General features: G+C 38.2%; 1 protein-coding gene across 1 annotated transcript in view; it reads left to right on the top strand.

Annotated features, from left to right (window-relative positions):
• Nucleotides 1-14,850, top strand: part of LOC137640973 (snurportin-1-like) — a 156,365-nt gene that overhangs the window by 19,471 nt on the left and 122,044 nt on the right. Inside the window, exons 2-3 of the mRNA XM_068373430.1 lie at nucleotides 3,088-3,276; nucleotides 4,615-4,700. Coding sequence (XP_068229531.1) covers nucleotides 3,088-3,276; nucleotides 4,615-4,700 — 275 coding nt within the window. The remainder of the gene's footprint in view (nucleotides 1-3,087; nucleotides 3,277-4,614; nucleotides 4,701-14,850) is intronic.

Below are 14,850 nucleotides of genomic sequence, written 5' to 3'. Positions count from 1 at the left end.
GACCTCCTCCTTGGAGCATGGTTCGGACTCTTTAGTCCCTTTAGAGATCTTCTCAAGAACCATTACGTCAGGCCTCTGATCGTAATCCGTCTTGGGGGACGGTGCTCCTGCTCACTCTGGCCTCGGCCAGGGTGTAAGCAATCTTCATGGTCTCGTACGACTCTGCCCTTTCAAGGGAATAGGGGGAGGCAACTTTCAGGTTCGCTCCTGAGTTGTTTTCTAGACTCAGAATCTTGGAGTCTCGAATTTTCGGTTCGACTCCTTCAAGATTTCGAGCCTCCGTTCTGTATCAGATGACCCAGACCTTCTCCTTCTTGCCAGAAAAGGAACTGAGGGGTTATCTTTGAGAACAGCTGCAGTTTGTCCTCACGTGCAAGCCGGTTTGGGAGCACAGGAAGGACACAGGGGAGAGTCACTAGTATACCTTATCAGCTCGAACTCAAGGGCATTCATCTCGACCTGAATCCAGACCCTCCCCCGTCACGTCGCCCTACAGCACGATGTCGGATACATAGCAACGTCCCTCGCCTTCGAGTAAAACTACTCTGTGACGCAGGTGCTACAAGCTGGAGTCTGGAAGCGTCTAATGACCTTCGCAGCCCGCTTCCTGCAGGACTTGACCCACAGGGGTATCGATACGTTTCTATCGCTCTGTGGTGGCTACACAACAGTTGGTCTAACCTCAGGCTCCTTTTTGGACAGGTAGCAGAAGGTTGAGGATGGTTGAGGGCATTGTTACCAGGTTTTAGACTGCATAAATGAAAGAAGTATGTCTGGCCCTTACTTTCTTCATCGTTCCCTCTACTGGGGAAGCAGCATCCTGGTCTCTGCATAGCTGACCTCAAACCTCTGCAGGTAAACCATGCTTCCTTGTGTTCCGAGTATTGAGACAATACTGGTGCGTCCCCCATACCCTGACGAGGTGGTATTGGGAACGTCCTAACCCAGAGTTCCTTCTGGAACTCCAGGTCAACTGCCTAGGATGGGTCACACTTTCTTCCTTCACGCACAAGCTTATGTAGGCCACACGTTTCCTTGCGGAGCAAGAAACTTGTGAGGTGCAGGGACTCCTTTTCTCGAGTGCGACTCACTCGGATTCTGAGTCCCCGGGTAAGCCAAAGTCAGTATGGCTGGGGACTTTCCACCCTTCCTAAGGGGTTAGTCACCCAATGTAAATAGCGTGGTTTGTATTTCGGTTATGGAACAAATGACATATTCGGAGATAATTTGTATTTTTCCTAACCATACAAACCTTAGCTATTTACACATATTTGCCCGCCAGCCCTGTCCCCCAAGTCAAGTCCTACCTCTTAAGTGAAGTGAGACATTTCACCGGTGTGTGAGGGGGGAGGGGTAGCCAGCTACCCCTCCCCCTACCCCTGCTAACTAGCGCGGGGTAGTAAACCCTCGTTAAAATCTAATGGCTCGTCAATTTCAGCTACGCCAAAAGTAAACCCAATGTAAATAGCTAAGGTTTGTATGGTTAGGAAAAATACAAATTATCTCCGAATTTGTCATATTTGAATCCCACCAAAGCAGGGACAGCTTCTTATGAAATAAGCCGTGTAGGAAAAGTTGATAATTAAGTTTCCTTTTATTCTGATGATATTATATTGCCTAAAAAAAAATATTACGGTTATACAAGGTCAGGCATGCTTACAGAATAGATTTTATGGTGAAGGATGAAATATAAAGCAGAAGTTGAAAGATTTAAAAAAGTGGAAACTGAAAAATTAAAAAAAAAAAAGAATCCGAAACATGGTGTCAAAGAGTAGTCAGCCAAAAACCACAAAAGGAATGTGTACAAAAAGTAGGTTAAGTATGTGAACAGGGACAAGAAGGAAACCTGAGGGTGGATAGCAAGGGCAGAGATATATAAACTCTAAAGGGACTTATATAAGCCTGTTCAACATAAAAACATTTGCTGCGAGTTTGAACTTTTGAAGTTCTACTGATTCAGCTACCTGATTAGGAAGATCATTCAACAACTTGGTCACCGCTGGAATAAAACTTCTAGAGTACTGTGTAGTATTGATCCTCATGATGGAGAAGGCCTGACTATTAGAATTAACTACAGGATGGAAGTGTCCGTGAAGATCTGAATGTAAAGATGGTCAGAATTATAAAAAAATCTTATGCAACATGCATAATGAACTAATTGAACGACAGTACCAAAGATTAATATATAGATCAGGGATGAGAAATTTAATAGACCATAAGTTTCTGTCCAACAAATTATGAGAATCAGGAACTGAAGACCAGACAGTAGAACAATACTCGAAACGAGGTAAAATGAAGGAAATTAAACACTTTTTCAGAATAGATTGATCACCAAAAATCTTGAAAGACTTTCTCAATAAGCCAATTTTTTGTGCAATTGAAGAATACACAGACTTAATGTGTTTCTCAAAAGTAAATGTGCTGTCGAGAATTGCACCTAAAATTTTAAAAGCCATACAGAGTTAGAGAAACATGATCAATAAAAGAAAAGTTATGATTCTATGGATACGTAGGAACTGAATTGTTTTCTGCTGCAGAAACTTTGAAGAGCTTTTAAAAAATTATCACCTAAGATAAAGTTTAGATTCAAAATTGGAGTAATTTGGAAAGATTATATAACGAACAAATAGTAGGGGCAGAGATGAAGTCTCTAGAAGTTAGAATAAATACTCAGGACTCAAAGATTGAGAATTTTTGGACAAGTGATAAGAAGGAATGAGGGACATATAATCAGAAAACCAAAAGATAGGGAAGTGGTAGGGCATTGACCCATACAAAGGGGCAGGGAGTTGTGGAGAAAGAGGATTGACGAAGACCTTGACCTGATGGATGTTCAGGAAGACAGGAACTCATTTCCCGTTTAACCCCCTGAAAAGAAAAGCTGATATAAAAGTGTTTTAGCATTGGCAATGATGTATTTTAGAGAGGGCTTAGTAATATTCTAACTGTCTATACAGTATTTTAAATGGAATATTTAAAAGTTTTAATTTTCAAACCTTCCATTATTTTTTTTCCTTTAAATATTCAAACAAATTAATTGAGAATGTGTATTGTTTTAGTATTGAAATTATTATAATGTTTCACCAGGGAAGGACGCGTTGCTACACAAAATCTGGATACCAGGTGAACCAGTTTTCATCCCTCCTTCCTGGTGGTAGTCGTCGAAATAACAATATGGGATATGCACTTTTAGACTGTATATGGTCAGAAAGCAACAAGACGTTTTATGTGATTGACGTTATGTGCTGGTTCAACCAACCTGTGATAGAATGTGATGTAAGTACTTTGTGCAGATGTTGAAGACATGCAATTTTTAGGTATTTCTTAGTGCCTTTAGGAAAGTGAATTTTATGTAGTGTTAACAACTCTCTCTTTCTCTCTGTTATCAGTAGAGCATTTTTTCCTCGTTGCATTAAATTCTTCCCATATTATAAAGGCTAAAGTTATATACCAACGTAGTAAACAATGAAAAATTTTAGGTAACTTTTGATAGAATATTAATCAATTGTGATATGTATTTAACAGTTTCATTACAACCATATATTTATGTAAAATATTTTTATCCTGGATGTCCCCAGGTTCACAATGTTTAGTGTGTTAGATAGAGGAAAGTAGTTGAACTATACTGTACACCCAGTATCTAGATTCACTGGTATATTTCAATAATTACCCTCCCTTTTCACAAACCTACCGTTCTGTTCACTGTTTGTGTGTTAACTTTATATGGAAAATATTTAAGTATTTTCTCTTAATGTTTCGATATTTTTTTTGTTTTTTTCCACATTATTTCTCATTATTTGATAAAACAGGGAATTCTTCAGTCTCTGCTAATGCCCTCTTGTATTTCTGTCTATTTAGTTCATATGTAGTGTGCACTTCATTTCAGCCTGTGTTTTCAGTTCTTTTCATATAGTTTCACACCTTATCCGTGGTAACTGTTTTCAGTGATTTTTTAAATTATTTTTTTAGGTTTCGTGCCTCCATTTTTCTCTTGGAAGGAGGTTATCCCTCAATGTGTAGAGTGGAATTTGGATATTCTTTTGTAGAACATTAGGTTTATCAATTTAAAGGTTCTATTGTACAGTAGTCTGATAAGGTCTCATACTGTTGATTTGATGTAATGTTATGCAGTCTGTTTACCTCCTAGATATTTAGTCTTCATCAGCAAATTATTATTTCTATGAATCTCCTCTGATGTTCAGTGCTTCTCTCTTGAAGATGTGTAACCTAAAGCTAATAGATTTAATTTCACAGTTTCTTTCTCCTGTCTTAGTGAACTATTGAGTTAATCTGGCAGTTAACTTCAATTACTTATGCATGAGCACGTCATAGATCCTTTGTATTTTCAGTTCGATCATTTCATTAACTTGATTCAGTAGCGATGATATGAGGCTGAAGTTGAGATAGGATAAAAGTAGAATGGGGGAAGTGGAGGAAGGTAGTAAGATTGTTATGTGATAAGAAAATGCCAATCAAGTAAAAGACAAGATTTATAGCACAGTAATAAGACCAGTGTTAATATATCAATTTAATGAGATCTCCCAAATAAATAAGTTGGACTTAGGAAACTTCAACACAAATTGGTACTATATTCGTGTTTTATTTACTTTGCAGACCTTCTTCAGATTTGAGTGGTTGAAGTCGAGACTAGACGAAGAAGCAGTAGGGATAAATACAATATCCAAGTACAATACAATGAGGTAAGCTACTTTTAACTGTGATCTTTGAATTAATAAAACGTTTTTTTATGTCTTTTTATATTGAAAGATTTGATTTGTATCTCAACTCGTTAAAGTACAAATACCAATCCAGTTGCATTAAAGAAGGTGAGAATGTTTTACATATCTTAAAATTCTATTTTTGCTAGTATGTCTCAAAATACAGATTAGAGGGTACAGATTTGTTTGGATTAGGGAAGCTAAGATTATGTTTAGTGTATATTTTAAAATCATATTGTAGCAGCTGAAGTGTACAACAAAACAGATGAAACCAATTGATATATTAAAGCATTCTTCAAACTAAAAATTGTTCCACACATGAAGAACTTTGGCGTTTTCAAATTGAGCCATAATGGGTAGCCCACATGACATGACCCTTGCATTGTATGCAGAGAATGCTGGTCAGCATAAATAGTCGAATAATGTTTATCTTAACTGTCAAATATACCTGTAGTTGATCTTCAAGCTTCAACCAAGTTAGAGTCTGGTTCTAATAAGTCAAAGTATAATTTTATTTTTTTACCAGAATCTTCATTTTGAATTTATAAAAAAATACAGTCCCATTGGAATAACCCAATTAGTGAAATGTTTTGACTCCATGTTCTGGTTATTCTACTTAATGAGGATAAGAGTAATTCTAATAATCACCTACCGTAAACAACTCTAGTAAAAAATTTATTTTAGATGACCATGTAAAGTTGTCTGTATCTTCAAACTTACCTGAAGAGAAAAAAAAATCATCTTCATGATTTTCATCTTATGCCATCTAATTTATTTTAGATGACCATGTAAAGTTGTCTGTATCTTCAAACTTACCTGAAGAGAAAAAAAAATCATCTTCATGATTTTCATCTTATGCCATCTCTGTTCAATGATCTGTAGCCTTTGTTTGTAGTACAGGTGAACCCTTACTTGTTCCGTAACTGAAATAGAAACCAACCATATTTGATAGGAGTATTAACTTACGGCAAAGCTGAAAGGACAAGCCATTATAATTTAGCGAGGGTTAACTACCTATCCTGCTAGTAGGCAGGGTGTACGGCGGGTAGCTTGCTACCCCTCCCACTCACAGACCTGTGATTGTGCTCTATTTGCTTTTGGCTCCAATGAGTGGTTGTCACAGCTCTTCCTTCTTGCCTTTTTGGACTAAATATATATATATATATATATATATATATATATATATATATATATATATATATATATATATATATATATATATATATATATATATATATATATATATATATTATATATATATGCAGTATATATATAATATATATATTTATATATATATACAGTGGAACCTCTACACACGAACGTATCTACATCCGAATTTTCCAACATCCGAAGTAAAATTCGAGCAAATTTTTGACTCTACACCCGAATTTTATTTCGGCACACGAAGTAAGCAATTTTTGTCGTACCGGTTGTATCCGGATTTTTCGACACGCGAAGTACAATTCGAACACGTTCCTACTCTACACCCGATTTTTTTTTTCGACAACCGAAGTAAACAGTACTGTACTCGTATGCGTAGTCAGTGCTCATAGCGCCTGATGTGTTTTTTATTTCCGCCGATAGAAGGCAGCACTTTGACCTCGGAGGGACCCTCAATTAGCGTGGCTTGGGTCATTCCTCTGTTCTCGTTGGCTTCGTGTGGTTGTGCCCTGTGCGTTCTGCTATTAACTGTGTTTTAATCATGATTTTTTACGTTCATCCTTTTACGGTATTTTACGTAAATCATGGGTCCTAAAAGGCTTAGTTTCGCAAGTGGTAGTGGTGAGAAAAGGAATAAGGGAATGCTTTCTTTAGAAATAAAGCAAGGAATTATTGAAAAGCATGAGTGAACTTGCAATAAGTTCTGCACAAATAAAAGAGGTGTTAGGAAAATATCAAGACTTGGTCGACTTCATCGACAAATACCATCCAAAGAAATTGCAGGTTTGTCGTGTAGTTGCGCAGTTTGATGATGATTCCCTAACTTATTTTCAAAACATTCTGAAAAGCTGTACCAAGCAACTTTCTATCGATAGCTTCTTTAAAAAAACTACGAAGTGAACTCGTGATGAAGAGGAAGGAAGTGGTTCAAAGAAAACAGCAAAGAGTGAAGAGAAAAAAATTCAATCAATTTTAAGTGTAGAGAGTGAAAGTGATTAAAATTAATCATCAAAAAGAAAAAAAGAAAATGTAAAAAAAAATATAAAATATAAAAATAAAAAAAAAAATAATGTAAGTTATGTTAAAGTTCACTTAGTGTAAGTTAGAATAAGTTACAGTAGTGTACGTTTATCGTAGTTAACCTCTCTACCTCGTCGCCGCCCCTCCGTTTCCTCTCTGCGTAGCAAGACCAACAACATCTGCACGGGAGTTTTTAAGATAAAGTGACGCTAAAAACCCGTTTCTTATTTATCATTTTTTTATAATTCTTCTTTTTTACATGTCTATTATCTAATTTAGTGTGCATTATTCTCATGGGAAATTATGTGTAGTAGTTTATTAAGAAGTTATCATAGGTTTTTTGGCTCAACCACGGATTAATCCTATATCAATGTATTCTTATGGGAAAATTCGTTTCTACATCCCAACATTTTCTACATCCGAAGTTGGTTCTGGAACGGATTAAATTCGTATGTAGAGGTACCAATGTATATTTACAGTATATATATATATATATATATATATATATATATATATATATGTATATATATAATATATAAATATAATTATATTTATTAATTTATAGTATAAATATATATATATACACACACACACACACATATATATATATATATATATATATATATATATATATATATATATATATATATATATATATATATATATATATATATATATATATATATATATATATATATATATATATATATATATATATATATTTACATATGTATATAAATAATATATAAATATAATTTTATTTATTAATTTATAGTATAAATATATATATATATATACACACACACACACATATATATATATATATATATATATATATATATATATATATATATATATATATATATATATATATATATATATATATATATATACACATAGGGTCCCGAAATATGCGAGAATTTGGTCGATCAATGACCTCGTATCAATGGAAAATAATATATTTTGAAACACACAACTAACAGAAATAATTCCATTGGGGCCATGACAACCAGCAACTTGCCTATTCTAACGTGTTTACTACCTATTTCCAATATTTTCTATGTACTATACTGTATTTCTTTATAATATCAAATTGTTCTTGTAAATAAATCAAACGTTTAATATACTTTAGAGTTCTAATAACTTGAAAAATGGTTAAATTACAACCAGGATGGGTGTAAATACAGTATATTTCCCGTTATAACACGACCTAAAATACAGACAAATTTTAATGTTTGTCATATCTATTGTATAAGACAACTGATGAATAGCAAAACCATCACTCTATAGACTAGCTTTTGTTGTATCATTGAAAATCCAGAATTATCAAAATAAAGGCGATTTTATATCGTGCGTTTTCTAAACACTCCAAAAAGTTCAATAGAAAACGACAACCAACGTTTTGTTTACGTTTATCTCTGATCATAACGAAGAAACAGACACATTTACACGTCTGTGTATAGGTAAGTTTTTGCATCGACAGCAATATTACCAAGTATTGATTATATGTTGATTTTGTTATTACCAATGTTCTACTTAATTTTTCTTAGAACTTCTAAATAAATGAAATGAATGCCATTTATATAATGTTTTTCTTTATGACTCCGCCTGAAATGGAAACCTTCCATTTGTTTACTCTACGCTCCATCTTCGATCATAATAAACAAACAAAGGCATTAAACACACATTATCAAAGTGATTACAAACATTTAGTAAACATTATTATTACAAATATTTTACTTACCGTATCCATATCAGTTCCTAAATTCGTAGCAAAGCTGGAAAACTTTTTCTTCCTTATGTGTTTAATCCACAATAGCAAACTGCCGTTAATGACAGAATGATAATTTACGATAATTTTAAACTGTTACGAAAGATAATTGTCCTTTCCATATCCAAAATACTTTTCCTAACTTCAGTTATAAGTCAACTTGTACCCACCTCAATTATGGAACCATGTGCAAAAAAGGTGAAAGAAGAAGAAAGTACCAGGCCTATTTTTAAAGTCATCGAACAATTAGGTTACCGCTGTTACGTTCGATGTGACAGAGAGAGAGAGAGAGAGAGAGAGAGAGAGAGAGAGAGAGAGAGAGAGAGAGATGGTTTTAAATGTACTAAACTATAAATATGATAGGTTATAACACATTGGTGCTTGTGCAGTATTAACTGTATAGATGGTTTGAATAACTTAAGAAATGGTATAAACAATTCTTTGTTACTGTATATTCGTACGCGCATATTCTTGAGAGCGGAAGCTAGACATCAACTGATGTGATCACAGCCAAAAGTAAAACCAAAAGAAGTCAGCAATACTCGATTTTTAAAACACACCCGAAATTTAAAAACATAGGTACATGTTTTATTATAGCGCAATTAACTATTTAAGGAGTAAAAATTTTCTGGAATAGAATGGTGTTTCTTAAAAAATAGTGGTTTGCTGATGAAATTGGATATTGTATTTTAAACTATGATTGAAATGGATATATACACGGTATAATTTTTTCGTTTCGTATTTAATTGACACTTTAAGAAAACCGATTATGGTTTCTTCATCTATTTGTAAGTATTGTATAACATGAGAGAGAGAGAGAGAGAGAGAGAAAGAGAGAGAGAGAGAGAGAGAGAGAGAGAGAGAGAGAGATATATATACTCTGTTGTAATCGAATACCGTTTTTTTGTTTCGTGTACCTCCTAAAGTGGGGAATTGATCACCACAACTAAAAATATTCATGCTAATTTCATTCTTAAACTCCAGTTGCCATATGTGAACTAAGGTTTTATTTCTTATGGAGAGAGAGAGAGAGAGAGAGAGAGAGAGAGAGAGAGAGAGAGAGAGAGAGAGAGAGAGAGAGAGAGAGAGAGAGAGAGAGAGATATTTGATGCCAGAAATCTGAGAGAGAGAGAGAGAGAGAGAGAGAGAGAGAGAGAGAGAGAGAGAGAGAGAGAGAGAGAGAGAGAGAGAGAAGATTTCTGGCATCAAATCTCTCTCTCTCTCTCTCTCTCTCTCTCTCTCTCTCGAGAGAGAGAGAGAGAGAGAGAGAGAGAGAGAGAGAGAGAGAGAATTTTTATTATACCGTGTACTCTACAAAACCAATCTTTGCAAATCAAATGTATACTACAAAGCCAATCTTTGCAAATAAAATGTATACTGTTTAAAATATGACAAAATATTGCCGACTCGTTACCGAAGTTTAGGCTATTCACTGCCGATAAACGAACCCAGTGTACTTGTGAAAACCTTGAACGCCCGAAGGGAAAAATAAGGCTTTTATAAATGCTGTACTAAACAAAACTAATGCTTTAATATACCATCATTAACATTACCATTACAATTTTCGTAAGGTTGGAGAAAGATAGATTGCTGAGAACGTAACCACAATTCAGTTTACATTTTGTCAGCTGGACTCACACAGTTAACAGTTGATTTCATTGTTGATGTGGAATTTTATCCATAAATAGGCTATTCATTATGAACTAATGTTAATATTGTTTTGTAACATTTATTATAAATCACCATATTTAGGGCTACCAATATGCTTAGGAAGACAATAGATTTGATACATTTTGTAGTGCTTGACTCGCAGACTTTGAACAGCTTCGCAGGTACAGAAAATTTATTTTTGAAAAATAGCGATCGCAGGAAAGGGGAATCGTATAATTCGAACACGCATAATTCGGGACCGTACTGTATATATATACAGTATATATTTTTGGGCTCATGCCCATGTCGTCCTGATGGAAGGTTCCTATTGGTAGCTTTCTAAGGGATATTTGGCTACAGTGATATTCCCTGAGAATTAACCTTTAGGTCTCCAGAATTCTAACTCCTGGCACGAATATCCTTAAAATTTCTTTTAAGGATATCGCATAATATCAGAGGACATACATCTTGATATGACACACAGCAATCTTCACCCCGAATAGCATTTTCGTTTCGAGGGGGAAGAGTGGCGAAAACAGAAGGGGAGCTGTTATCAAGGTTACCCTTCCTCCCGTACTATTACGAGTATCCAAGATGGCGCTCATTCCTATTTTTGTAGCGAACTCGCACGGTGGTTTTCCCTGTTGATCTAACGTTTTTGATCGCTTTTTTGAGGATTAATCATGCAATCTCCAGCTTCTTCTGCCTCTGGAAAGTTGAGTATTTATTCTTTGCAGTGTATAATTTTTAGCTCCTGCTTCACAGTGAAATTAGAGTAATTTATCGTGTTAAGGAGCTTGGCTGCTCACCAGAGGCGCCATGGGGGCTGTCGTTTGTTATGCATGCTTTATTTATTTAGCATAATGACTATCCCGGTTGTAATAGCATTAATGAATTATTAAAGCTATTTAGGCATAATTATACTAGTAAAGATATATATATATATATATATATATATATATATTTATGCATATATTTTCCTCTTCCTTATGTCTATGTATACGTTAGAGTTTCGGCGATTTAGGTAACCGAGATCTCACCCTGCGCTAGGCTACCTAGCCTATGCACTTTAGTATACTTTCATACATTATCCCTGATTACCCTCGTATATCGTTTTATCAATTCAACAGGAGATAGATATCTCCTAGAATTATATATAACTCGATACTTGTCTCCTGTGGAGATTTAAGGGTAATCCCTCCTTCCCTCTGAGTGCTGCCATAGGCGACAACCCTGTCTGGTCTTGCCATAGAGTAAAATCACTCTGGCTTGACTAGGCTAGGGTTTTCTGTCTCCACCCTTGCCGGAGTGTATCCCGGCTTTGGTTTTGTCAGAACCTCAGAGTATTCAGTCTTTCTGCCGGCAGCTGAGCAGTAGGGTGAGTAGTCACTCCCCTGCCGGCTTACAGCTGCCGGCGTAGGAGGATAAGCCTCCCTAGGCCGCACCTGAAGTGGTAGCTTGATACTGCCACCTTCTCCCCTGCAGTCTAGAAGACTAGTCCTGTTTTGGCAGACCCTAGCCTGAAGAATAAATATTCTTCTGCCGCCTAGGATGGCGCCGATACTGAAACAGAGTTTCTCCCTTGTGTGGTAGTGGCGGCAATCCTGCTGCCTTCTTCCACACTTGATATAGGACCCTTTACCCTGCCCCTCTCTGCCCTTTAGCGATAGCCTAGCCATCGCAATCCTGTGGCCGGTGTCCTACATTCTCACCGCTTGCCTGGTAGATTGTGGTGCCGGCCGGGCTCCTACACATACAGCTGTATAGCCACTCAGTCTTTCCCTTACGGACGCAAGGCTCCGGGAAAGGTTGTGCCGGCGATGACGGCTGCCGGTGGGAGACCCCTTTACTGTTGAGTGTTCTTCACTCCTCCCTTTGATTGCCATCCACATCCCTGAAGCCTGCAGTGACCGGCAACGGATTTTGTGGCTGGATGGAAGCTTGAATGATGCATTCTCCCCTTCCATTTGAACGGTCATTCTGGAGGAAGGCAGTAAGGTTAAATACTTACACCCTTATTGATTGTTAACAAACATTTTAATAAGGCAGCCCTTCAGTCCATGCTTTCTCTCTCTCTCTCAGCTAGTGCCGCCAGGTACTAACCCAGCCGGCAACATGCCGACTGGACTGGTGCCGTTAGGTAATAACCCAGCCGGCGTGACCGGTGCCGCCAGGTACTAACCAGCCGCGGCCGGGCAGCTAGGTGCTAGCCTAGCCGGCAATATGCCGGCTGAACTACAGTATATGATTATACAGTAGCTAGTATATTTGCAGTATAGATATACTGCAGACAGAAAACTATAGTATAAATTATACAGTAGTTATTTTCCAACATACCTTGTGTTTCTTTGCACAGTCTATTGTTGAGACCAATTCTATATTGAAGGGAAAGATTTCCTTCAATACCCTGATAGTTAATCAGTTAACAACTTACCCCACAATATTGAAGAACTTTAGAAGGGTCGGTGTTAGTATACACTTATCTATCCCTAAGTGTTAGAACCCTTCTCATTGAGTTTGCCTGAGTATGGAAACTCTATGGCTTTAATTTTGGGGGAGGTCACAGCAGTTGGCTGGACAGGAAATACAAGTATGTCTTTCCTATTTCCTTTGTAGCTTAACTATCCTAAGCTATAATGGTTAAAATATTAATGTTTATATTTTGCATAATTTGCTTATGTGAGATAAAGAACTGCATACTCATTTAATTTTCCTCTCTTTACAGGAGGACCAAATGAAGTGCGACGTCATCTTTTGCAACCACAGGAGTAAGGACTTCTGTGGTCACAAAGTGTGCAGGTCTCACACCCCCTGCACCAAAGCTACCGAAACCCTGTGGTACTGGGACCCCCAAGACTGCAACATTTTCCGGACCTTGGTGACCGAAAGTATCAACGACCCCAAGTCAGCGGAGTCGAAGGATGCAGCATGAGCAAAGCTGCGCAGATGGGTAAAAGGGTTCCAAAAGAACTCTACGGGACCGTACCTTCCTAATGAAAGGATGTGCATCTTGCTGTTCCCAAAAGCAGGTATCGAAGCTGTCGTACCCCAAGAACGACCTGAACCCCCCTGTGTACAGATTGCCATCGAGACGGACGTCATTGAGGCCTTACAAGGCATGGACATCCACCAGGTGGAAAGGATGTCTGAAGTGTCCTCGGACACTGAAAAAGATCTACGGAAGGATGATCCCGAGGAGGAGTCTCTACCTCCGGATGAAGATGATGATGTAGAGTTGGAGTCCCTTCCGTCTATGCCGGCACCAGTGTCGTTGCCTTCAACATCTTCTGCCCCTCCATTCCGAGGGTTACAGGAGCGACCCAGAGTCCAAGTCCTCCCACCCTGCTCCGAAATCAATCCCTGGAGGTATGCAGACCTTATGCCAATTACTAATGGCAAACTCTTCATATCGGAGAAGATGGGAGCCGTCCCCTTAGATGACATCCAGTTCTGGCCAAGCTTCAATGCTTACCCAGACTGCTTCATTCGATTGAAGCAGGAGCCAGCGTCAAAAGAGGAGACGGAACCCAAGGAGGTCATGGTATTCGACCACGACAAGCCACAGGCTCTCTTGTCGAGTTGCCTGAAGAAGGTGGGCTACACGAACTCGAAAGTGCCCGCCTTGAGCAAGAAGCATCCTACCTTTCTTGCTCCAGCTTCAATGGCCTTCCCCTTTACATCGGAGGCTTTTAAAGCTGTTGCCAAGGCAGTGGAGGCAGGCAAACATTGTCCTACACTGGAGGAGTGTAGACCCATGTTGTTAGCCCTGCCCATGGAGGATAAGGATTGGAAAGAAGATCACCTAACCCTCTCGGTAGGGAAGTTGGATGCAAATATCGCGGGATGACAGTTCAGCGATAATCTCCCGAAACTTCCTCTTGCGTAGGGAGCAAGAAATGAAGGAGAGACTAGCGGCATCCCTATCCCTACAGAACTGCATGGAAATGTGTGCAGGCCTAAAGAGCACCCCAGACATGAACATAGTCATGGCCAAGATGCACATGGCCACCTAAGTCAACGACTTGTACGACTTTATGAAAGCCAGAAGAGTATGTAGAGAGTTCGTGTTTGCTGCAGCAACAGTAAAACATGAACCCAGGAAGTTGATAGCTTCTAGTATCTGGGGTAAAGACCTCTTCCCCAATGAAGTGGTCAAGGAGGTAGTTGACAAACCCGCCACGGAGAATAGAAATCTTCTCCAGAAGTGGGGCATGTCATCTAAACGCAAGTCTTCCTCGGATGCGGGTCCCCAACCTAAGAGGAAGACCAAGAGACCCAGACTACCCTCTCGGCCTGCCCAGCAACAACATTCCACAGTCGCCATGACCGCGGTGCCCCAAGTGGTTGCTTAACCGCAAACCACATTCCAGATGGTGCCTCAACAGCTGGTTGCCCAGTCACCAGGATTTGACCCTGTGTTCAGGAGGCAAACCACTACCTTTCATCCCAAAGGTAGAGGCTCCAGACGGGGTTCCTTAAAACACCCCTCACGAGGTAAGGGAGGACGCAGTCAGGGAGGTAAATCCTCCG

The sequence above is a fragment of the Palaemon carinicauda genome, chromosome 5, assembly GCF_036898095.1.
Source record: "Palaemon carinicauda isolate YSFRI2023 chromosome 5, ASM3689809v2, whole genome shotgun sequence".
NCBI classification, from domain to species: domain Eukaryota; kingdom Metazoa; phylum Arthropoda; class Malacostraca; order Decapoda; family Palaemonidae; genus Palaemon; species Palaemon carinicauda.
Note: the sequence above shows the minus strand (reverse complement) of the source record. Positions and strands in the feature narration are given on the sequence as shown.